We start from the raw sequence: 23,333 nt of genomic DNA on the forward strand, positions 1-23,333 counted from the left end.
GTCTGATCTTACGATCCATCGGAAAGATCATAAGATGTGGAAAGGCCTTCGGTCATAGCTGCATCCTTAAAATCCATCAGAGAACCCACATAGAGGAGAAAACAGGTGTTTGAAGCTATCTTTGGTCATCTGTAGGGGCTCTACTTCAAGTGCTGCCTTTTTTCCAAGTTAGAGGGATGGCGGCCTGTGTGTGGAGACTTAAGAATATATGAAGAGCCCAGCTAGATCAGACCAAAGGCCCTCTAGTCCAGCTTCCTGTATCTCACAGTGGCCCACCACATGCTTCAGGGAGCGCACAATACAACAAGACGCAACCTGCATCCTGGTGCCCTCCCCTGCATCTGGCACTCTGTGGTAGCCAGGACCTTGCACATCGCTATCATGACTTGTAACCTGTGATGGATTTTCCTCTGTAAATCTGGAGTGGATCCACAATCATGGGATTCCCTTCCGGGGGAACCTTTGGTGTTTGGCAAAGTATCATTTGTCCTGATAGCAGCACTTTTATTAGTTGCCCAGTTTGTTGTTGCCCTTTTGATTTTATTTATCATCTTATGTATTTGAGCATAAATCGACTTTTTGAGCAGGATCCAAATAGCCATGCAAATGGTCTGAGACTTCATACTTTGAGCTCAATATCTCAAAATGCAGCAAATCTGTGGCACGCCATTTTTCGATGCTGAGCAGAGGGAGTTTCAAAAGTGATTTGCAACAATCGCATGTGGATTTGCTATACAAGAAGTGCTGGATGTGTGCAACCTCTTTGAACCCAACCCTATCCAACTTTCCAGCACTGATGCATCTGCAATGCAGCCCCCAGGAAAGGGAACAAATGTTTGCTTACCTTGAGGATTTGCATCTTTTTAGATTGTGAGCCCTTTTGGGACAAGGAGCCATTTAGTTATTTGATTTTTCTCTGTAAACTGCTTTGTGAACTGTTAGTTGAAAAGCAGTATATAAATACTGTTAATAATAATAATAATAATTGAGGATGCCTCCATGACTATCCCCCTTCTGCATGATGCAGTGCACGCCCCATGAGAGCATAAGAACAGCCCCACTGGATCAGGCCATAGGCCCATCTAGTCCAGCTTCCTGTATCTCACTGGGACCCACCAAATGCCCCAGGGAGCACACCAGATAACAGGAGACCTCATCCTGGTGCCCTCCCTTGCATTGGCATTCTGACATAGCCCATTTCTAAAATCAGGAGGTTGCACATACACATCATAGCTTGTTGGATAGGATTGGGCCCTAAATCCCTGGGGCTCTCCCTCCTCCAGCAGCCCTCTGACCCCCAGAGTGGCTCTCCCTGTCTGGCCCTGTCACAAGCACACAGAAGAGAAAATGAAACCCCTCCGAACCCCTAAGAATTGGAGGGAAAAGGGAAACCCTTTGAAAATGTGTGGTTGGGGAAATGAAGCCCCTCAGAACTGGAGGGGAAATGAAGCCTGTCCGAATTGGGGGGGGGGGAAGAAACCCCTCAGAACTGGGGGGAAAATGAAGCCCCTTCGAATTGGAGGGGAAAAATGAAACGCCTCGAAACTGGGGGGAGGAATGAAGCCACTCAGAAGTGGGGGGAAAGAAACCCCCTCAAAATTGGAGGGAAAAATGAAACCCCTCAGAACTGGGGGAAAATGAAGCCCCTCAGAATTGGGGGGGAAAAGGAAACCCCTTGGAACTGGGGGGAATGAAGTTCCTCAAAACTGGGGGGGGGGGGAGAAAATCCTTTGGAACTGAGAGTGTGAAATGAAGCCGTCCGTTGCAAACCCCCCTCTCTATGTTTCTAATAATCGAATCCTCCACTACAAGAAGCTCCCGACCCCCCTACCGCCAAGTACCTTCTCCGGGCCTGTCCCCTGGAGAAGGAGAACCCCCTAGGGAGTTTTTTCCCTCCTCTCCAGACAACATCCTCCATCCCCGAGACTTCCCACCCAGGCTGCTGAGGAGCTGCGCGTCTGATCGTCCCCGGAAGTATCTCCATGGTCCTTCTCTGCCTGCCTCTGCTTCTCCAGGTTGACCACCAAGGCTTCAAGGGGGCGAACTTGTTCGCTGAGTTCCTGGAGCTCCTTGCACCGGGGTGGGGGGGACAGACACCCATGGCTTATGCCCCAGAGGCATATAGTCATACATGTTGCACTCGATGCAAAACACTGGACAGCCCCCACCCTGCTGCTCGCTGCCTGATTGCATAGCTTCCTTTTTTTAAGGGTACTTAAAAACCCTACACTGGTTTGCTGCCCTCTTCTCAAGGGAAGAGAAAGGCGGTGTCTTGGGCCCTGGCTTCGTCGCACTGCTTCTAAACTCGCACTGCTTCTAAACTCGCACAGATGCTAAACTCGCTGTGCCTTACCTGGCACTTGGTTCCCAGGGGCCAGGCGCGCTTCTGCAGAGAAGCTCACATGGTGGCAGGCACTAGTTTTATACTCCTAGCTAGCACGCCTTGCTGATTGAAAAGGGGCTGGTCTTCCCAGGTGAGATTTCCCTGAATGGGGTGCTTGGATTTGCCTAATGGGGCTCTTATCAACTCCTAAAAATCCATTGCTATGACCTAAAGGACAATGACTATGCTAGTTACCCTGGCTGGTTGGGAACTGGCCCTTCCTAGGTTCTTTCCCTCCTAATTCAGTTCTCTTAGGCTGGACTGTTTTTGAGGTTTTGGGACTGGACTTGAGGTTACTCAAGCTGGTTTTTTATTTGATTTTAAACTGCACTGGTTTAAGAATTTTTTGGTATGGCAGAACTTACGCATTAAGGTTTAAATCCTGTTTAGCCCTGCTAAAATCCTGCTTTAATAAGTGTGCCCATTTATTTATTTACTTACTTACTTACTTACTTATTGCTCTCACCTAGATCCTGTGTCCCAATTTACTGCACCTTTAGATTATGTTCTAACTTAGATTACGTAAATTTAACTTGGGTTAAATATAGGGTTAATTTAATCAAAGTAGAAAAACTTGCTTTCCATATTATCCTCCTGTTTCATTTATTTTTCCAAGTGCCTGTACCTTGGGCCCTTACTCACAAGTAGGACTCTGCTCCTGCTCAGAGTAGACCTAAGTACACACTTATGTATTTATTTTTATTGCCCTAACCTAGCTCCTGTGCCCCAGCTTGCTGGACCTTAGATTCCCTGTCTTAGGTTAGATTAGGTGCTAGCTTAGGTAAAGCTTAGGTAAAGCTAAGCTAAAGGTAAAGTGAAATTTCAATGTTGTTTTAAGGTTGATTTAAGGTTAGAAGACAAAGAGTTAGAAAGAGTACACTTAGCTTCTCCTTCTCTTCCTCCTCTTCACAACTCAGGGAGTCTTCTCTCTCCTTCTCCAAAACTCAGAGGACCACTTGCCTTCTCCTCGCACAGATGCAAAACTCGCCGTGCCTTACCTGGCACTTTGTTCCCGAGGCACTTGGTTTCTCAGAGACCAAGCGCGCTTCTGCCTTTGGAGTGGCTGCATCAGCACTAGAAAGTTGGATAGGGTTGGTCCCTTAGACTTCTGTAAAGGAGTTTTGGATCCTGGCCATTGTTATTTCTCTGGCTGAAATATTGAAATTCTGCTGGGAGTTGAGCAAACCAAGATTCCAAACATACTACAACACGCCATATAAAAATCCTTATGGCGGAACATGATCTTTGGAAGTCTCTTTAAATGCTAACAGAAAGAGCCTTCGTAGAACAGACAGGGATAATGATAAGCGTCCAGCTTTGAGTCCGGTTGTTTGCTGATTGGCAGGTAGACATAGAGCATGGCGCCCTTGTCATTCTCAGGGTCTGATCCGATGGGTAGGTTTTGATCGAACGTTGTACTGTTAGCACAACGCAAATTGCGAGATACGGTAATAGCAGAAACTGAGCAGTAAGTTGGAGGGAGAAGGAGAAAATGCAGAGATGCCTACAGAAGCAATTGACGGAGGGCCATGCAGAGGAAAGACAGGAGCACTATTCCCCGGCAACACTGTTCTCAGCAACTGATTGTCAAAGTAGAAACGAACTTACTTGGGGGCAGAAGTTTACTCTGAGATGTGAAGGAGAACGAAGCAGTAGACATTTTCTAGCCACCTGAATAGCTAAGTTGCACTTCTGGAGAAACTCTGTGTGTGTGTGTGTGCATGCGCGTGTATATTCCTGAGTAAAGAAAGTCCATCCAATAATCCATTAATAACTGTGAAACAAGCCCCAGCCATGTCACATGTTTCTTTGCCCATCGGAAAAGCCACACAGGGAGAGATCCGATAAATGCCAGGGGTGTGGAAAGAAGCTTTCAATGCAGCCTGGTGCTATTGAGTGTGAGAGGGCAGCCAAGAGAGAGTAATCATATAAAATGGGGTATTTATCTGTGTCAGCGGATGGGTTTCTGGGGGTCTGCCATGTCTGTGCTGCCACCCTCCTATTTCCCTCTTGCAAGTACCATCAAGGAAGAAAATGCAGTGTTTTGTGCTTTTTAGGGTCCATTCCACGCTTACCCACTAGCTGAAATATGCCCAGATCTGGAGTGCTTCCACGACTGGGGTTGAAGGAGGATTTGGGCTCACTCTAGTCCAGCTAGACCTGGTTTCACAGCAATGAGAGCTTCTGGTCTGCCTCACTGTGATGCCGCTTAGGTTGTTCAGTGGAATCCGACATTGAACTGGGAATCCTCTGTCCTTCTCTGGGTTCCTGAAGACTCTTCCAGGTGTCTGGCCCCATCTGTTTATCAAGCAGGGCTCTGTTTTGGCTCTGCTCCCTAGCACTGCCAGGAGGCTGCACCCTAGTCTGTGTGTGCCTTTCTATTTCCTAAAATTCAACTGGCCTCAAAATACAAGTGGTTTTAAACAGGGAGATCTCATGCCCTTGCAGGAGATTCCAGCAGAGTTTCACTTTCTGAGATGAGCCTCTAGACACCTTCCACAGATTCCCCCCACCCTTAACCTCAGATCCTAACCACCACCTGTGGTAGTTACCCCCAATCATTACTGGGCATTGGCATGAAGCCATAGCTCAGTGGTGGTACCCCTACTCTGCTGAAGAAGGTCCCAGATTCCATAGCTGGCAGTATCCCCAGGAAGAGTTGGGAACGCCCTAACCTGAGAGCTGCTGCTAGTCAGAGTTGACAGTACAGGGCTGGATGAACTAGGTGTCTGTCCCCCAACTTGCTGGGACTTTCCTCTCTAAGCCAGGCTTTCACCTTCTCCTACCCCCTGGTCGCCACCCAAGAATACAAGAAGGAACATCCCTTCTTCCGTTCTAAAAGGAGTCAGGACAAACCCACATGGAGGGGTGATGTCTTGTCCCCAAATGCCCCACTGTACTCAAGTCACACCTCTGAAACATGTTTGCCGCTTGAGTGCCCATTTCCCCAGTCCGGAGAGGCCCTGCTCTTGCACTTTCCCAATCCAGTTGGGATTTAAAGTCCCTGAATTGAGATTTGGTGCACATCAGAGCCTGCTTGAGGACAACACCTGGAATTGGGTGCCCTGCAAAAGGAGCCAGAGTGAACCACATAATGGGATATTAAGAAGAAATATGATGCCTGTTCTCTTGTCCTTGGCAGGGTGGTGGTTTGACTAGGATTGATTGCTCTGCAGAGGCAAAATCAAGAGATGAAATCATTGCCAATGATCATCGCCAATGACAATGTCCTTTTGTTGGGGAGTCCAACACCTGCCTGGTTGCTTGACAGGGCCGTAGCTGGAGGGGCAGGTGGCTTTGCCCCCCTGATCCAGCAGTTTGCCCCCCCCCCAGCATTTTTTCCAGACTTGTCATGTAAATGTGGTTGAATGTCCTCCAATTTAGCTCCTGTTCCTTGAGAGCTGAGCCCCTCCCTGCAGGCAGCCTCCTCCAATCAGCTTGGGTTACTGTGTCTCAGTAACTCACCTTAGACCTTCTGATAGTCATAGGACACCAGAGAGGTGGGCATGAAAAAGCCTGGAGGGAATGTGCTCAGTGCCTTCCATCCCCTGAGTGGCTGTGCAGGCACTTTGCAAGACCCGGAGGCTGCTGCTGAGTCTGGAGTCATTTGGGGGTGAGCAGGTAGGAGATTTTGGATGCACCATTTATGCTGTTTGATCTGGCAGGGCCTTTCTCTTGGCGGGCAGGGGGGGAACCATGGAGGGACTTTGGGGCTTCCTTGGCCTCTGAGATTTTGGATGGATGTTTTCTGCTATGTGGGGCCTGGGAAAGGCCCTTCTCTGGGGGGGGGGACCATGGAGGGGCACTGGGGCTTCCTTCCAATTTTCACAATGGAGAGAGGTGAAAAGCGGTGTGCCCCAAGGATCTGTCCTGGCACCGGTGCTTTTCAACCTCTTCATAAATGACCTGGAGACAGGGTTGAGCAGTGAGGTTGCAAAGTTTGCAGATGACACCAAACTTTTCCGAGTGGTGAAGACCAGAAGTGATTGTGAGGAGCTCCAGAAGGATCTCTCCAGACTGGCAGAATGGGCAGCAAAATGGCAGATGCGCTTCAATGTCAGTAAGTGTAAAGTCATGCACATTGGGGCAAAAAACCAAAACTTTAGATATAGGCTGATGGGTTCTGAGCTGTCTGTGACAGATCAGGAGAGAGATCTTGGGGTGATGGTGGACAGGTCGATGAAAGTGTTGACCCAATGTGCGGCGGCAGTGAAGAAGGCCAATTCTATGCGTGGGATCATTAGGAAGGGTACTGAGAACAAAACGGCTAATATTATAATGCCGTTGTACAAATCTATGGTAAGGCCACACCTGGAGTATTGTGTCCAGTTCTGGTCGCTGCATCTCAAAAACGACATAGTGGAAATGGAAAATGTGCAAAAGAGAGCGACTAAGATGATTACGGGGCTGGGGCACCTTCCTTATGAGAAAGGCTATGGCGTTTGGGCCTCTTCAGCCTAGAAAAGAGACGCCTGAAGGGGGACATGATTGAGACATACAAAATTATGCAGGGGATGGACAGAGTGGATAGGGAGATGCTCTTTACACTCTCACATAACACCAGAACCAGGGGATATCCACTAAAATTGAGTGTTGAGCGGGTTAGGACAGACAAAAGAAAATATTTCTTTACTCAGCGTGTGGTCAGTCTGTGGAACTCCTTGCTGTAGGATTTGGTGCTGGCGTCTAGCCTAGACGCCTTTTCAAAGGGGATTGGACAACTTTCTGGAGGAAAAATCCATTATGGAGTACAAGCCATGATGTGTACAAGCCATGATGCGCAACCTCCTGATTTTAGAAATGGGTTATGTCAGAATGCCAGATGCAGGGGAGGGCACCAGGATGCGGTCTCTTGTTATCTGGTGTGCTCCCTGGGGCATTTGGTGGGCCGCTGTGAGATACAGGAAGCTGGACTAGATGGGCCTATGGCCTGATCCAGTGGGGCTGTTCTTATGTTCTTGGCCTCTGAGATTTTGGATGGAGTATTTCTGCATATAGCCCAGCAGTTTGTGAATCAACCTTCTCAGTGCTTACACGAATTAACAGACCTGAAAGACTCAATGTCCCACTCAAGAATGGCTAATTTAGTATACTTAGCATTTGAGCTAAAGAGAACAAGAAATTAAATGTGGAAAAGGTTCTAAGTAGACTCAATTCTCAGAAAGATAGGAGAATTCAGCTCTTTCATGTAGATTCAAATCTTCTGCACCTTGCTTTTTAAAAGTAATGAATGATGTAAAAAACTAATGCTACAATGGTGTTACTGTGTTTTAAATATCTGTCCTCTTGCTTTTATGTAAAGTAAATAAATTGACCAGTGTCATCAGCAAATGAAAGCTTTTAATACAAGTAAATATTACCTGTAGCATACCTGTAGATATGTTTTACTTTTGCAGGGTTTCAAGCCTGTGTATTGCACTGGTGTGCAAAATGAAAGGGATAAATTGCATGTTATTTCTATGTAGACAAATAGATTTTACACTGCATACAGAGATGCATTTATTCTATGCAGATCATTGTTAGATTGCTTTACAGATAATGAATGCATCTTTCAAAACAAAACAAAACAAAAACCCCAAATTTTTCCTCCTAATGAAATTTGGGTTAGTTATGGGTCTTTGATGTTTCTCCATTATTTTCCTTCATTTTGCACACCAGTATAGATACCTGACATAATTGCCCCCCCCCCCCCCCCCGAAAAAATAGTCGGCCCACCACCTCAAGAATCCTGGCTATGGGCCTGTTGCTTGAGGGCTTTTGTCCTGATCTCCCCCTGGAATGATCCTGGATATTTCACAGAACCCTGGACCATCTTTCAAGAAGGGGTGCAGGAGGTTCCACCTCTGCTTTTGCTACCTTCCTGTGCCGTGTATGCCTTGGATTTTCTGACCTTCCTTGGCTGCAATCCTCACTTCCCTGCAAGGAGCCCCATTGAACACCGTGGGACTTGCTTCTTCTGATCAGACTTCTGTAGGCTGGTGCTACAATTCCAGTATTTGGAGGGGAGGGGAGCTCATGTATGTAACAATCCCCCTGATTAGAGTTACCAGATCCGAAGGGGACAGAGTGCCTCTACCTTTAACCACTGCATAGGAATTTTGTCAGGTGCAGATCTTGAAACCCTTCCATGTTGCATGTTCCAAAACCTTTTCCATGCAATGGTTCAAGGTAGAGGCACTCTGTCCCCTTTGCATCTGATAACCCTACTTAGGGACTACATTTCCCAGCAGCCCCTGCTGAGTCATGTGACTGAGACCAGGAGATGAGGAGGGGAGCCTTGCAGGAGGGGGTGGAAGAAGGAGGGAAGCCTCAGTTCCAAGACCCAGATTGAGGGAGAGCCTGGAAAAGCAGGTGAGGGAGACTGGAGAAGGGAAGTTGGAGGGTCTGCATTGCAGAATGGGGGAAGAAGGGAGCTCTGGCTGTGGGGCTCTGCACAGGGTAAGAGATGCCCTGGGAAGGAAGTGTTCCCTGGTCTTTGCACTGGCACCTGTGAGCCCTCCTGCTGCACTGCAGACACCTGGGGAAGGTCTCCTTTGGCCCTTGGGGAGATCCTGTTACATCCCAGCCCTGGTGATTGCCAGCCCTTTCCCTTGCCTGCTCTGTTGGACACTCACAGTTGGGACAGAGAGGCAAAGGGACCCCGTCCCCTGGCACTCCTCCGAGGCAAGGGTGCCTCTGCATTTGAGGATCCTCAGCATCTTGCCCTGTTGCCTGGCAGACATTGTGCTATCCCTCCCTGCAGCCATCCAGTCTCCTTTGCATCCACCACCACGATCAGCGGAAAGGACTCCAAACAAGGATGGCCAGCATGAAGCAGATAGAAGATATGAAAACCTTTGTGATGTTCTTCCCATTTCTCTCCCTGACAGACAGAAGAGAAACCAGACGACCACGTGGAGGAGCGGAAATGGCTGCAGCTCCTCCAGGCCAGGTAAGGGAGGGGAGCAGGGGGCAGCATGAACCTCTCTCCTTATCTCACAGGTGCATTTCCTCCTGGGTCGTCTTCCACACTGCGACACAAGAGACACTGTCAGCATTCCCCACTGCCATTTCTCACACGACATCCCAAAGGAAGCATGTAGATGTTCCTCCCTTGCTGGACTGCAGACTCAGCCTGGGTAGTCTTTTAACGGGGAGTCTCCTTTTCCTTCCAGAGCCTCATTTCATTTGCGGAGGTGGCTGTGTATTTCAGCAGTGCCGAGTGGGCTCTGCTGGATCAGCGCCAACGGTGCCTGCACGAGGCGGTCATGATGGACAACTACGAGAGCGTCACCTTTGTAGGTAAGGAGGGTCCTTTGGCCATTCTTGATAGATGCCCCGACAGCATCTCCTGCTCCTGAACCTCCTTCCTTTTTGTTGTCACTTTGTCTCTCCTGAGCTCATCCGTTTCCACATTAAGCATTTGTTTTCTCCTGGGATTTCTTCAGCCACTATATTTATTCTTTATTCAAGCCTTCTCAAACAGGGGCATGGCAACACCCTAGCCCAGGGTTATCCAAAGTTTTTGGCTAGAGGGCCACATCATCTCTCTGACACTGTGTCAGGGGCCGCAGAAAAAAAGAATTAATTTACGGTTTAAATTTGAATAAATTTGCATAAATTTACATAAATGAGTATATTAAAGATGAACTTATATGAATGAATGAAGGTCTTGCAGTAGCTCAAGGCCTATAAAAGGCCTTGAACAAAGCAAGGCTGACCTTTCCTTTACTGCCTCTGCTGCATCATAGATGTGAAAGAGCAAGCAGTGGAGGGAGCCCTCATCCCACAGTTCATGCAAGAGGTCAAACAGTCGCCCTCATGCTGAGAGCAGTTGTGTTGGGCCAGTTTGGGCTCCAACAAATCTCCAGAGAGCCAAAGGCTCATTGGAGACTGGGCTCCCTGAGGGTCACATTGGGAAGCCTCAAGGGCCGCATGTGGCCCCAGGGCCAGGGTTTGGGCACCCGTGCCCTAGCCTGAGGACCCTGGCCCCTGCTCCCTGATGGGGTGAGGGCAGTGGGGGGGGCAGCAACATGATCCCCAGGATCAGTTTGCTAAGGGGGCAGCAGGGACTGGCATTTACTTACCAGTCCCTACTGCAGCCTCCCAGGAGTGCGGGGAGCCCTGTGCGCCCCCCCCCAGATGTTGGCTTGCCAATAGACACAAAGCAGAGAATCCTTTGTTCTGAATGAGAGCCATTTTGGAGGCAGAGTTCTTCCTCTTCCAACAGGGGTTGCCCTCCCTCTGAAGGAACTGGTGCCGTGCCTGGGCATGTTTTGGACCCTGGTGCACTCCTGGAAGCGCAAGTGACACCCCCAGCCTAGATTTGCTTGGGCTGGTTTATCAGCTGTGACTCCTGCTGGAAAGTGCCCTGTGCGATGGAAATCAGCTTCTGCATCAACTATCTTGGCTTCCCTTAATCTCAGTTGTTTTTCTGGTCACAAAAAGTTGCATTCTTCCTTTCTCTGTTTTACTCTTTCCTGTCCTTCCTCTCTAGTTGTCGCCTTATTCTTTTGAATAGACTTCTTCTTTAAAAAAACAAAACATTCATTATGTAGTATGTTAATTAACATCAATTATTGTGGTTATATCAATTAATTGTTGTGGCTTTTCTGGTCCCAGTTCTGATCAACGCAAGAAGGGGGAGTGGCATCCCCAGCTTTTTTTCCCCTTTATCTCTTACTGCATTTCCTCCTTGTTTCAGCGTCCCTGGTTTGCAACCGGTTTGGAAGAATCTCTCCAGACACGCTTTCCCCACAACACGAAATCCACATAGAGGAGAAACTCTGTACATGCCCAGAGTGTGGAAGGAGCTTCAGTAAAAGCTGTGAATTGATGATCCATCAGAGAATGCACAGAGGGGAGAAACCTTATACGTGCTCTGACTGTGGAAAGAACTTCCGTTTGAGAAGTTTTCTAACATGGCACCAGAGAACCCACACAGGGGAGAAGCCCTATACATGCCAGGAGTGTGGAAAGGTTTTCAGTCTCCACAGCGCCCTTTCTAACCATCAGAGGATGCACAAACGGGAGAAATCTTACACATGTCAGGAGTGTGGAAAGAGCTTCACTTGCAGCAGCGCACTTACGACCCATCAGAGGACTCACACAGGGGAAAAGCCCTATTCATGCACGGAGTGTGGAAAGAGTTTCAGTTGCAGCGGTAATCTGAAATCCCATCAGAGAACCCACACGGGGGAGAAACCCTATACATGCCCGGAGTGTGGAAAGAGCTTCAGTTGGAGAAGAAATCTAATAAACCATCAGAGAATCCATATAAGGGAAGAACCTTATATATGCCAGCAGTGTGGAAAGAGTTTCCTTCAAAGTTTTGATCTTACAATCCATCAAAGAACACATACAGGAAAGAAGCTCTATTCATGCCCAGAGTGTGGAAAGAGCTTCAGTTCCAGGAGCCGTCTAATAAACCATCAGAGAATCCATACAGGGGAGAAGCCCTATACATGTAAAGAGTGTGGAAAGGGCTTCAGTTGGAGCAGCCGTCTAATAAACCATCAGAGAATCCATACAGGGGAGAAGCCTTATACATGTCAGGAGTGTGGAAAGAGCTTCAGTTCGAGCAGCTGTTTAATAAGCCATAAGAGAATCCATACAGGGGAGAAGCCCTATACGTGTCAGGAGTGTGGAAAGGGCTTCAGTTCGAGCAGCCGTTTAATAAACCATCAGAGAATCCATACAGGGGAGAAACCCTATACGTGTCAGGAGTGTGGAAAGGGCTTCAGTTCGAACAGCTGTCTAATAAACCATCAGAGAATCCATACAGGGGAGAAGCCCTATACATGCCAGGAGTGCGGAAAGAGCTTCAGTGATAAGAGTGCACTTAGATCCCATCAGAGAATTCACACAGGGGAAAAGCCTTATTCATGCTTAGAGTGTGGAAAGAGTTTCCGTCAGAGTGTTGATCTTACGATCCATCAGAGAACACATACAGGGGAGAAGCCCTACTCATGCCAGGAGTGTGGAAAGAGCTTCAGTTGCAGCAGTGCACTTACGACCCATCAGAGAACTCACACAGGGGAAAAGCCCTATTCGTGCATGGAGTGTGGAAAGAGTTTCAATTGCAGCGGCCATCTGAAATCCCATCAGAGAACCCATACAGGCGAGAAGCCCTATACATGCCCAGAGTGTGGAAAGGGCTTCAGTTGGAGAAGAAATCTAAGAAACCATCAGAGAACCCATACAAGTGAGAAACCTTATATATGCCAGGAGTGTGGAAAGAGTTTTCATCAGAGTCTTGATCTTACGATCCATCAGAGAATGCATACAGGGGAGAAGCCCTATACATGCCAGGAGTGTGGAAAGGGCTTCAGTTGCAGAAGAAATCTAAGAAACCATCAGAGAGTCCATACAAGTGAGAAACCTTATATATGCCAGGAGTGTGGAAAGAGTTTCCGTCGGAGTCTTGATCTTACGATCCATCAGAGAACACATACAGGGGAGAAGCCCTATACATGCCACCAGTGCGGAAAGAGCTTCGGTTATAACAGTGCACTTAGAACCCATCAGACAATACACACAGGGGAGAAACTGTATTCATGCCAGGAGTGTGGAAAGAGTTTCCGTCTTAGTCTTGAACTTACGACCCATCAGAGAACACATACAGGGGAGAAGCCCTATACATGCCAGGAGTGCGGAAAGAGCTTCAGTTGCAGCAGCGCACTTACAATCCATCGGAGAACTCACACAGGAGAAAAGCCGTATTCATGTCCAGAGTGTGGAAAGAGTTTCATTTGCATCGCCCAACTGACATACCATCAGAGAACCCACACAGGTGAGAAGCCCTATACATGCCAGGAGTGTGGAAAGAGTTTCATTTGCAGCAGCCATCTGAAATCCCATCAGAGAACCCACACGGGCGAGAAACCATATACATGCCAGGAGTGTGGAAAGAGTTTTCATCAGAGTCTTCAACTTACTATCCATCAGAGAACACATACAGGGGAGAAGCCCTATACATGTCAGGAGTGTGGAAAGAGCTTCAGTTGCAACAGCGCACTTACAACCCATCAGAGAACTCACACAGGGGAAAAGCCCTATTCATGCCCAGAGTGTGGAAAGAGTTTCATTTGCAGCAGCCATCTGAAATCCCATCAGAGAACTCACATGGGCGAGAAGCCCTATGCGTGCCAGGAGTGTGGAAAGAGTTTCATTAGCAGCAGCAATCTGAAATACCACCAGAGAACCCACACAGGCGAGAAGCCCTATACATGCCAGGAGTGTGGAAAGAGTTTCATTTGCAGCAGCCATCTGACATACCATCAGAGAACCCACACGGGCGAGAAGCCCTATACATGCCAGGAGTGTGGAAAGAGTTTCATTTGCAGCAGCCATCTGAAATCCCATCAGAGAACACACACGGGCGAGAAGCCCTAAACATGCCGGAAGTGTGGAAAGAGTTTTCAGTTGTAGCACCGCACTTACAACCCATCTGAGAACCCACACGTGCGAGAAACTCTATACATGCCGGTAGTGTGGAAAAAGCTTCTCTCAGAATGGTTCCCTTACAATGCATCTGAGAGTGCATAGCGAAGGCACTATTCATAGTCACAATTCAATAGTGAAGGCACTATTCATAGTCACTTGAATAGTGAAGGCACTGTTCCTGCCGAAAGTGTGGAAAGAGTTGCTGTCTGAGTACTGACCTTATGATATACCCGAGACATCACACAGGTGAGAAGCCCCATGAATGCCGGGAGTGCAGAAAGCGGTTCAGTTCCCAGGAAAGCCTTATGATTGATTGGAAAAGCCACACGGGAGAGACGCTATCAATGCCAGAGGTGTGAAAAGGAGTTCTCCATTCAGTCAGGTGTTAGTGAGCAATGAGAGGGCACATGAGGGAGAGTAACCATGTAAATTGGGGCTATTTATTGGGGTCCATGGGTGGCTTTCCAGGAGTCTGCACAGTGAGTGCAAAGAACTTTTTGTCTCTCTGCATTAGGCTCCTGATGAGACAGGCGTGCAGAGGGCCAGGTTCTGTGGTGGTGGGTGTCTGGCAGGAAGGCTGCTGCGAGGAGAAGGATCTGGGTCCCACAGGACTGCTATTGTACACATCCTCTGAAGACTTGAGAGGTGAGGCAACCCCAGTGCCACCTCTTTTGGGGTGCTGTGTGCCCAATGCACCACCCACCATCCAAAGGAAGACATGGAATAGTGTTGGCTACACTAAGAATGAAGCAGCCCTGCACTGGAACAGTTTGACATTCAAGGATTTCAAGCAGAGGCTGGAGGTCTGCTTGAGGTCAGAGCCATTGCCTGCATTGAGCAGGGGCTTGGACTGGATGACCTCTGAGGCCCCTTCTAACTCTCAAATGCTCTGAGCAGCTGGACCAGGCCAAGACAGCACCAGAAGTTGAGGTTGGGCTATTTCAATGGGTGATTTGAGAAAGAGGGACAAAGCAGTGAACCAGAATGAGGAGGAAGTAAGATGGCGACTGGCCAAGGTCTCCCCATCTTTCTCTCCTTTCACATCTTCCAATTTGCTTGTTTATGGGAGATATTCTGAGTTTTTTTTTTTTAATTTTCATCTTATTTATGTACTGATAAGGTACCTTTTTTAGCTCTGGCTTTTCGTTTTAACTCTTGTGGGGCAGCTCGTCAAATGTTAGTGACTATGCGGGAGGTTTTATTTCTCCCAAGTTCTTCTGTGTTGTCCGAGACCTTCCTGGCACCTCTGATGTTGGCCATTTTGCTCCTGTGGGGTGTCTGTTTTCGAGGATTGTTTTGGATTGTAATGAAGGGCAGAAGGAGGAACAGGCTGCAAGTGGGCAGTGTCTCTCCCATGAAGGTCTCCAAACAACTGCGGCTCGATCTCCTCTCATCGTGGAATGGAAATGTCAGTGATACTCCCAGTCTTCCCTCCTTCAACAACCCTGTCTGGAGACTGAAGGTGTTTGGGAAGGTTACAAGTATAGAAATTCCCCAAGCCCAGAGAACACTTGGAATAGAGCTTGCCCTGCAGTGACTCCATAGTCTGGTTATCCTTGTGGTAGCACAGTGGGCGAAAATGTCTCAATCCCAAGGAACTGGAGGGACTGGATGGACTCTGACCTAGACAGTGTTTGCCTCCTGACTGTATTGGGAGGTCACTCTTCAGCCTCTGTATTGGGAGGTCACTCTTCAGGTCAATATTGCCTCTTCTTGGCAATATTCTAAGAACTTCAGGAGGTCTCTGCCCAAATAGCTATTCTGCAGAAACAGCTACAGGAGCAAGTAGCCCCAAAATTCAAAAGTGACTCTCCGGCAACTTCACGATCTTTTAGGAACAAACAGAACAAACAAAGCCCAAGGACACTCCTGCCCCTGTGGAAGAACCTGGGAGCAAGCCAGTCTCCACGCTTAATGAAGCTGATCTTAAATTGTGCTGTTTTCAAGCCAACCAAATCATTCTGGAAGTTGGCAGAGTGCCAGTTAATGCTGGAAGTTGGAAGGACTGGCACAGTCTAAAAATAAAGGACTGGCGCAGGCTAAATAATGAAAATAATAGTATTGTTTCATTCCCAGTTATTTTTTGAGTAGTCAAAGTTTCCATCCAGTCAATTATTTCATGCCAGTATTTTTCTATTTTAGGACAAAAAATCAATGTGTGTTCCAATGTACCCTTCTCTCTGCAGTTCCTCCAACACATATCTGAGATATCTCTGTTAACTTTATACATATGCCATCTATGAACTACCTTTAAAACCATTTCTTTTGTTCTAGGTGATATTGATTTAGAAGGGTATTTGGTCCATATTCCCATCCATACTTCCTCTGATATATCAATATTCAAATTTTTCCCCAAGCTATTTTAGCTCCCATACCATTTCCATATTCTCTCTCAGTAATATGTTTATATATTAACGAAGTTAATCCTTTCCTATTATTTTTATTTTCTTCTATACAATATTGTTCAAATTCCGTTAGTGGTCTCATCGGGCCACAATTTTTATATAACTGTATCACAAAATTCCTTACTTGTTTTATTTGTAACCAGTTAGTTCTTATTTGACTTGTTTTCTCTTCTAATTGTTTAGTTGTAATTCGTTCCCCGATTTGAACAGATCTCTAATTCTATAAATTCCAGTTTGTCTCCAATGTTTAAATTGTATATATTTCTCCTGGGACTTGAGATTTGGATGATCCAACAAAGGACATAGAGGAGATATAGGAGGAGCAAGGATTTTCATATATTTACGCCATATTTTTAATATTTCAAAAGCAGAAGCATTCTGTATTTGTTGTCCCTTTCTAATCAGTTTTGTTTATATATATATATATATATATATATATATATATATATATATATATATATATATATATATATATATATATATATATGCATATTGGTTGTTGGCATCCTTCAGTCTTCGAAGACTATGGTATCGCGCTCTGAATGGTGGTTCTGGAACAGAGTGGCCTCTCCAGTGTGCAAAGCCTGGGTAAAGTAGATATGGAGGATAGACTCTTTCCCATGCAGCAAATCCCCCCCTCTCCATGTCACTGAAATGGTCCAATGGAAAGGCAGAGGCCAATACGGTTGGTTCCAGCGGCGTCGCAGGAGTTGCCAGAACATGACTGTGTTCAGTCATGAACTGCCTCAGGGACTCTGGCTCCGGATTTTGCCTCGAGGTTGACTCCTGAAGCCTTTTCCATAACTGGATGTAGCCACAAGGCAGTGGAGGTTTGGGATCAGAGTTTTCCTTCTCTCGGATGAGAAAGGCTCACGAGTCCCATCTACCCAGTGGCTGTTTAGTTGGCTGTTACGACAAGTACAGCCAAACTGAGGGCCTATTCTTATCCCCAGCCCCCAGGGGATGCATATTAACTATATCAATTTCTCGATCTTTCTCCATCTCAACCCAATCAGGAATTTCTTCTATTTGTATAACTTTGGTAATTTTGGTCAACACAAACTCCAGCCTGTGTTGACCTGATTCCAGGCAGAGTGCCGCATAGGGAACGCAATGTGGTAAGCCGAGAATTTTGTAAAGAAATTTGGATTGAACCCTTTCAATTGTGTTATTTAATGCTGGCATCCATACTGGGATGCCATATAAAATTTGTGGTATAACTTTAACATTAAAGGCTTGTAAAGCAGGTGGTACAAACTGGTTGCCCCAGGAGAAGAAAAAGCGAGTTATGGCTTGAACCACTGGTTTAGATGAATTAATTGCAATTGATCGATGAGAGGACCAGGAATGCTTGTAATGAAATCGAAGACCAAGGTACTGGAATTCTTTGACCCGCTGTATTAATTTTCCACTGAAAAGCCAAGATTGTGGTTTCCAAGAGTTCCCAAATACCACAATTTTAGACTTTTCATAATTTAACTGCAAAGAATTTGTTGTAAAATATTCAATGCAGGCTTTGACCAATCTCCGTAAGCCTATTTTTGTACGTGAGATCAGAGCCATGTCGTCAGCATATAAAAGTAAAGGGACATCCACTGATCCCAGTTTCGGGCAATGCGAGTCAAGCTTTGTTAAGAAGGGGGCCAAATCATTGATGAAAAGGATGAACAAAGTGGGTGCCAGCACACAACCCTGCTTGACCCCCTTGTTGATCGGGATTGGAGCTGAAAGGTCACCCTGTGGGGATAATTTCACTTGACAGGAAGTGTTTAGGTGGAGGACACGAATTAATTCTAATAGTCTTTTGTCAAGTCCTGTCTTCTCAAGTTTTTCCCAGAGTCTATCCCTATCAATAGAGTCAAAGGCAGACTTTAAATCCAGGAATGCCACATAGAGTCGAGATTTCTTTTGAATCACCTGTTTGAAAATTAAGTGGGACAATATCACACAGTGGTCGACTGTGGACTTGTTTGGTCTAAAACCTGCTTGCTCTGGTCCTATGATGTTAGATATCCAGGAAGAATGTTTTTCCAATAAGTGGGATGCGTACATTTTCCCTGTGACATCCAAAAGGCTTATTGGCCTGTAGCTAGAGGGAAGGTTCTTATTTCCTTTTTTGAAAATAGGGACCAAGATTGATCTGGTCCAGGATTCTGGAATTATTCCAAATTTATTGATTCTTGTGAATAGTTCCACGATGATTGGTTCCCAACAGTCTGGCGCTGCTTTATAGATATCTGAGGGAATTGCATCTGGGCCAGCTGCTTTACCCTGTTTTAGCTGGTTAATAATTGAAATGATCTCATCCTCTGAGACAGCAGGCCATTCTGGGAGGTCTGGCGGGATGGATGCCTAAATAGCAGAGGTTGATTTGGATTCATCAAAGAAAATTGATTTAAAGTGCGATTCCCACAATTTGGCAGGGATTGTGGTAGTGCCAATTGACTCTTTATGAAAACAGCCTGATATAATTTGCCAAAAACTCTTAGCATTTTTTGATCTAACAACACTGATTAGCAGTGACCATCTTGCTTCTGCAAATTCTTATAGTATTCCATAAATGTAGTTACTATTTGTTGTTGTGAATTTACTACTATGCCCTCTTTCGTTTTCACAGACACAATTGCCCTTTTAATTGCTTTCCTTTTTACTGCATATAACAACTTAGTATTTTTATTCCCATATTCATAATTATTTCTCTTTAAATGATTCGTAGCTGCCTAAGAACCCAATCCTGTAGTCTGCGTCATGGCTCCACGCCATCAGCCACAGTGGAAAACATGCCTTAAGGCTTCATTTCCCCCCCAGTTCTGAGGGGTTTCATTTTTCCTGACAATTCTGAGGGGGTTTTTTTCCCCCACTTCTGAGTGGCTTCATTTCTCCCCTCAGTTCCAAGGGGTTTCCTTTTCCCCCCAATTTGGAGGGGCTTCATTTTCCCCCCAGTTCCAAAGGGTTTTCTCCCCCCCTCAATTTTGAGGGGCTTCATTTTCCACCCAGTTCTGAGGGGTTTCATTTTGCCACCAATTCTGAGGGGGTTTCTTTTCCCCCACTTCTGAGTGGCTTCATTCCTCCCCTCAGTTCCAAGGGGTTTCCTTTTCCCCCTAATTCGGAAGGACTTCATTTTCCCCCCAGTTCCAAAGGGTTTTCTCCCCCCTCAATTTTGAGGGGCTTCATTTTCCACCCAGTTCTGAGGGGTTTCATTTTGCCACCAATTCTGAGGGGGTTTCTTTTCCCCCACTTCTGAGTGGCTTCATTCCTCCCCTCAGTTCCAAGGGGTTTCCTTTCCCCCCCAATTCGGAGGGGCTTCATTTTCCCCCCAGTTCCACAGGGTTTTCTCCCCCCTCAATCTTGAGGGGCTTCATTTCCCCTCTAGTTCTGAGGGGCTTCATTCCCTCCCCCAGTTTCGAGGGGTTTCATTTTTCCCCTCCAATTCTGAGGGGCTTCATTTCCCCAACCACACATTTTCAAAGGGTTTCCCTTTTCCCTCCAATTCTTAGGGGTTTGGAGGGGTTTCCTTTTCTCTTCTGTGTGCTTGTGACAGGGCCAGGCAGGGAGAGCCACTCTGGGGGTCAGAGGGCTGCTGCAGGAGGGAGAGCCCCAGGGATTTAGGGCCCAATCCTATCCAACTTTCCAGCACGGATGTAGCTGCAATGCAGCCCCAGGATAAGGGAACAAACATTCCCTTACTTTGAAGAGGCCCCAGTGACTGCTCTCCACCTGGTCCAGCGTGTGGTGGCAGTAAAGAAGGCCAATTCTATGCTTGGGATCATTGGAAAAGGTATTGAGAACAAAACGGCTAATATTATAATGCCATTTTACAAATCAATGGTAAGGCCACACCTGGAGTATTGCGTCCAGTTCTGGTCACCACATCTCAAAAAGGACATAGTGGAAATGGAAAAGGTGCAAAAGAGAGCGACTAAGATGAATACGGGGCTGGGGCACCTTCCTTAGGAGGAAAGGCTATGGCGTTTGGGCCTCTTCAGCCTAGAAAAGAGGCGCCTGAGGGGGGACATGATTGAGACATACAAAGATATGCAGGGGATGGACAGAGTGGATAGGGAGATGCTCTTGACACTCTCACATAACACCAGAACCTGGGGACATCCACTAAAATTGAGCGTTGGGAGGGTTAGGACAGACAAAATAAAATATTTCTTTGCTCAGCGAGTGGTCGGTCTGTGGAACTCCTTGCCGCAGGATGTGGTGATGGTGTCTGGCCTGGATGCCTTTCAAAGGGGATTGGACAAGTTTCTGGAGGAAAAATCCATTATGGGGTACAAGCCATGATGTGTATGCGCAACCTCCTGATTTTAGAAATGGGTTATGTCAGAATGCCAGATGCAAGGGAGGGCACCAGGATGAGGTTATCTGGTGTGCTCCCTGGGGCATTTGGTGGGCCCCTGTGAGATACAGGAAGCTGGACTAGATGGGCCTATGGCCTGATCCAGTGGGGCTGTTCTTATGTTCTGTTTCTTGATGTTGTATCTATTTGATTTAAAATACAATTTGTATCACCTCCCAATATAATTTCTCCCCAAGCAAATTTTTTTACCTCTCTTAGCATCTTTTGAAGAAAAATGTGCTATTTCTACATTTTGATAAATCTAAGATAGTCATATTTGGCAAATCTCGGAAAGTTCTCTATTGGTCTTTCAAAGGGAAGGCTGTTGAACAGGTAAGAGAGTTTATATATTTAGGAATCTATTTCCATCACATGCATTTTTGGGCTATGCATCGTAAAATGGCAGTAAATCTAGGAGTGTGTAAATCTAGGTCAAAGGAGTGTGTGAACAAAGAAATGAATTAGCCATTTACAGTGTGACATATGCCAACCCAAAGCCCCTCACTGACACCCCCCTGCCCCGGAATGTGTTTTGAAATGTATTAATCTCTGGCTCTGGAAAGCGACAACTGACAGTCTCTTCTTGAGTTATCCCACTAGATCTGATACATACATGCATTTAGATTTGAGTGAAACTGAATGAGGTGCTCTGAGGTTATACTGGAAAGTGAAGTACTTTGGAACACCATGTAAATACTACCCATATTGGTGTTGTCTTAGAACTGGGAAATCCCTGCTCAGCCCCGAAGCTTTCTGGGTGACCTTTGGGTCAATCACTATCTCTCAGACTTACCTCACAGGGTTGTTGTGAGGGCAACAGCAGGGAAGGAATAAATGGACATCTCCTTAAGCTCCTTGGAGGAAGGGCAGTCTAAACATGTGATTCATAATAATAATAATAAACAATTCTTTCTAGTCCAGTGCTGTTGAAACTCTGGGTCAGGACCCACAAGGCGAGTCAGGAGCCAATTTCAGATGGGTCGCCATTCATTTCAATGTGTAATTTATTTTTACTAGTTTTGACTCAATGCTACCGTGGTATGTGGCTGCATTTGGGGAGATGTTGCAGATCTGTACTTTTGATGGGCTCATACAGTGGTTCCCCAAACTGTGAGTCAAGACCCACTGGTGGGTTGTGACCTGGTTTTTGGTGGGTCACCAAAGTGTGCTGGAGAGATCAGATAGCTGAGAGCCATCAGGGAAGCAATTGGAGTGTGACTGTGCTGGTGACACCTTGATGCTGCCTGGGGACGTGACATCAAGCGTTGCCCTGGCAACAGAAGCCCTGGGGACACCACTGGCCGAGTGGGATGGGATCCTGGCTCCCCACCTGGTCCAGCAGAGCCTGCTCCTGTGAGGCTTCCCTGAAGAGCCAGCACCATTCAGGGGACCTTGATCTCTGAGAATCCAGTCCTGTTTCCTTCCCCCCCCCCTTATCTCTTAATAAAACCCTTTGGCTTAAAACCTCTGCCGTGTTCTGGGATCAGTGGGTTTGTTTGTTTGTTTGTTTAAGGAATTCAAGTCCTGCCTTTCCATCCCGCTTAACGGTCCCCAAGGCCGCTTGCAAAATAAAATTTCAATACAATTGATAAAATGATGCTGAAGCATTAATAGAAAAACAATTAAAACCATGAAAACAATGGAAGCTGAATTGGGTCACAGTTAAATGGTGTTTCATCAAAAGCGTCAGCCCCTCCACCCCACCCCGCTGTCAACATTTAGAAGCTTCCCTAAACAAAAAAGTCTTGAGGCTTTTCCAGCGAAAATCGTAGCCTGTGTTTATTGCTGATGCAGTTTTGGGCCAGCCAAGGTCATTTTTGTCATTTTGCAGGTGCTGCTGGTGTTGTGTGGCCATTTTTCAACCCTGCATAGCATCCTTTGGATCCCTGCACAGCCCTGGGAAGCCTCTGGGAGCCAGATCTCTTGGGCTGGTTGCACTGGTCTAGATCTCCCAGGTTTGGTCCCAACAAGCTGCACTTTAAATTACGTGGAAGAGTAGGGGGGTGGGTGGGAAGGGAGTGAGCGCTTGGCGCTAGGCATCACTGCCCTGGATCAGTGGGTGGTCAGTTGAAGTCTTCCTCTTTTATGGCAGAGGCCAAGTGGAACATTGGTGTGGTCTGCAGGTGGGCCACAGAAGTTTGGGGAGGATCATTTGTTAGTAGGGTCACTGAGGGATGCAAGCCCTGCTGTCAGTGGCGTGTGCCTTGTCAATTGTCAAAAAACTGCTGGTGTGCTGTGACAATTTTAGTGCCTTGTCAGTTTGCCATAAGATGTGAAAGGCTGAAAATTGCTGCTCTATATGGACACGCACAGAGGCTTAGCTTATCCTTGAGGACTAATCCACTGAGAAGGCCAAAGTCCTGAGGACTGCAGCCACAGCACCCCTTGCACTACTAGGGCAGTGCAAGGACCCCCATGACACACGCACACAGAGGGACAGACAGAGGGTGAGCAGATATAAAGGGGGACAGACAGAGTGCCTCTACCTTAAGAACATAAGAACAGCCCCACTGGATCAGGCCATAGGCCCATCTAGTCCAGCTTCCTGTATCTCACAGCGGCCCACCAAATGCCCCAGGGAGCACACCAGATAAGAGACCTCATCCTGGTGCTCTCCCCTACATCTGGCATTCTGACTTAACCCATTCCTAAAATCAGGAGGTTGCGCATACACATCATGGCTTGTATCCCATAATGGATTTTTCCTCCAGAAACTCGTCCAATCCCCTTTTAAAGGCGTCTAGGCTAGACGCCAGCACCACATCCTGTGGCAAGG

General features: G+C 46.8%; 1 protein-coding gene across 2 annotated transcripts in view; it reads left to right on the forward strand.

Moving 5' to 3' along the window:
- The window catches only part of LOC136663715 (zinc finger protein 850-like), a 36,545-nt gene that overhangs the window by 4,303 nt on the left and 8,909 nt on the right, over window positions 1-23,333 (forward strand). The window contains exons 3-5 of one of the 2 annotated variants that reach the window (XM_066640590.1): window positions 9,253-9,314; window positions 9,538-9,664; window positions 11,067-13,749. In XM_066640590.1, the coding sequence (XP_066496687.1) occupies window positions 9,253-9,314; window positions 9,538-9,664; window positions 11,067-13,749 (2,872 nt within the window). Of the gene's footprint in view, window positions 1-9,252; window positions 9,315-9,537; window positions 9,665-11,066; window positions 13,750-22,433; window positions 22,513-23,333 lie in introns of those variants that run through there. The other variant, XM_066640588.1, reaches the window with a different exon arrangement.

The sequence above is a fragment of the Tiliqua scincoides genome, chromosome 13 (assembly GCF_035046505.1).
Source record: "Tiliqua scincoides isolate rTilSci1 chromosome 13, rTilSci1.hap2, whole genome shotgun sequence".
Taxonomy (NCBI): Eukaryota; Metazoa; Chordata; class Lepidosauria; order Squamata; family Scincidae; genus Tiliqua; species Tiliqua scincoides.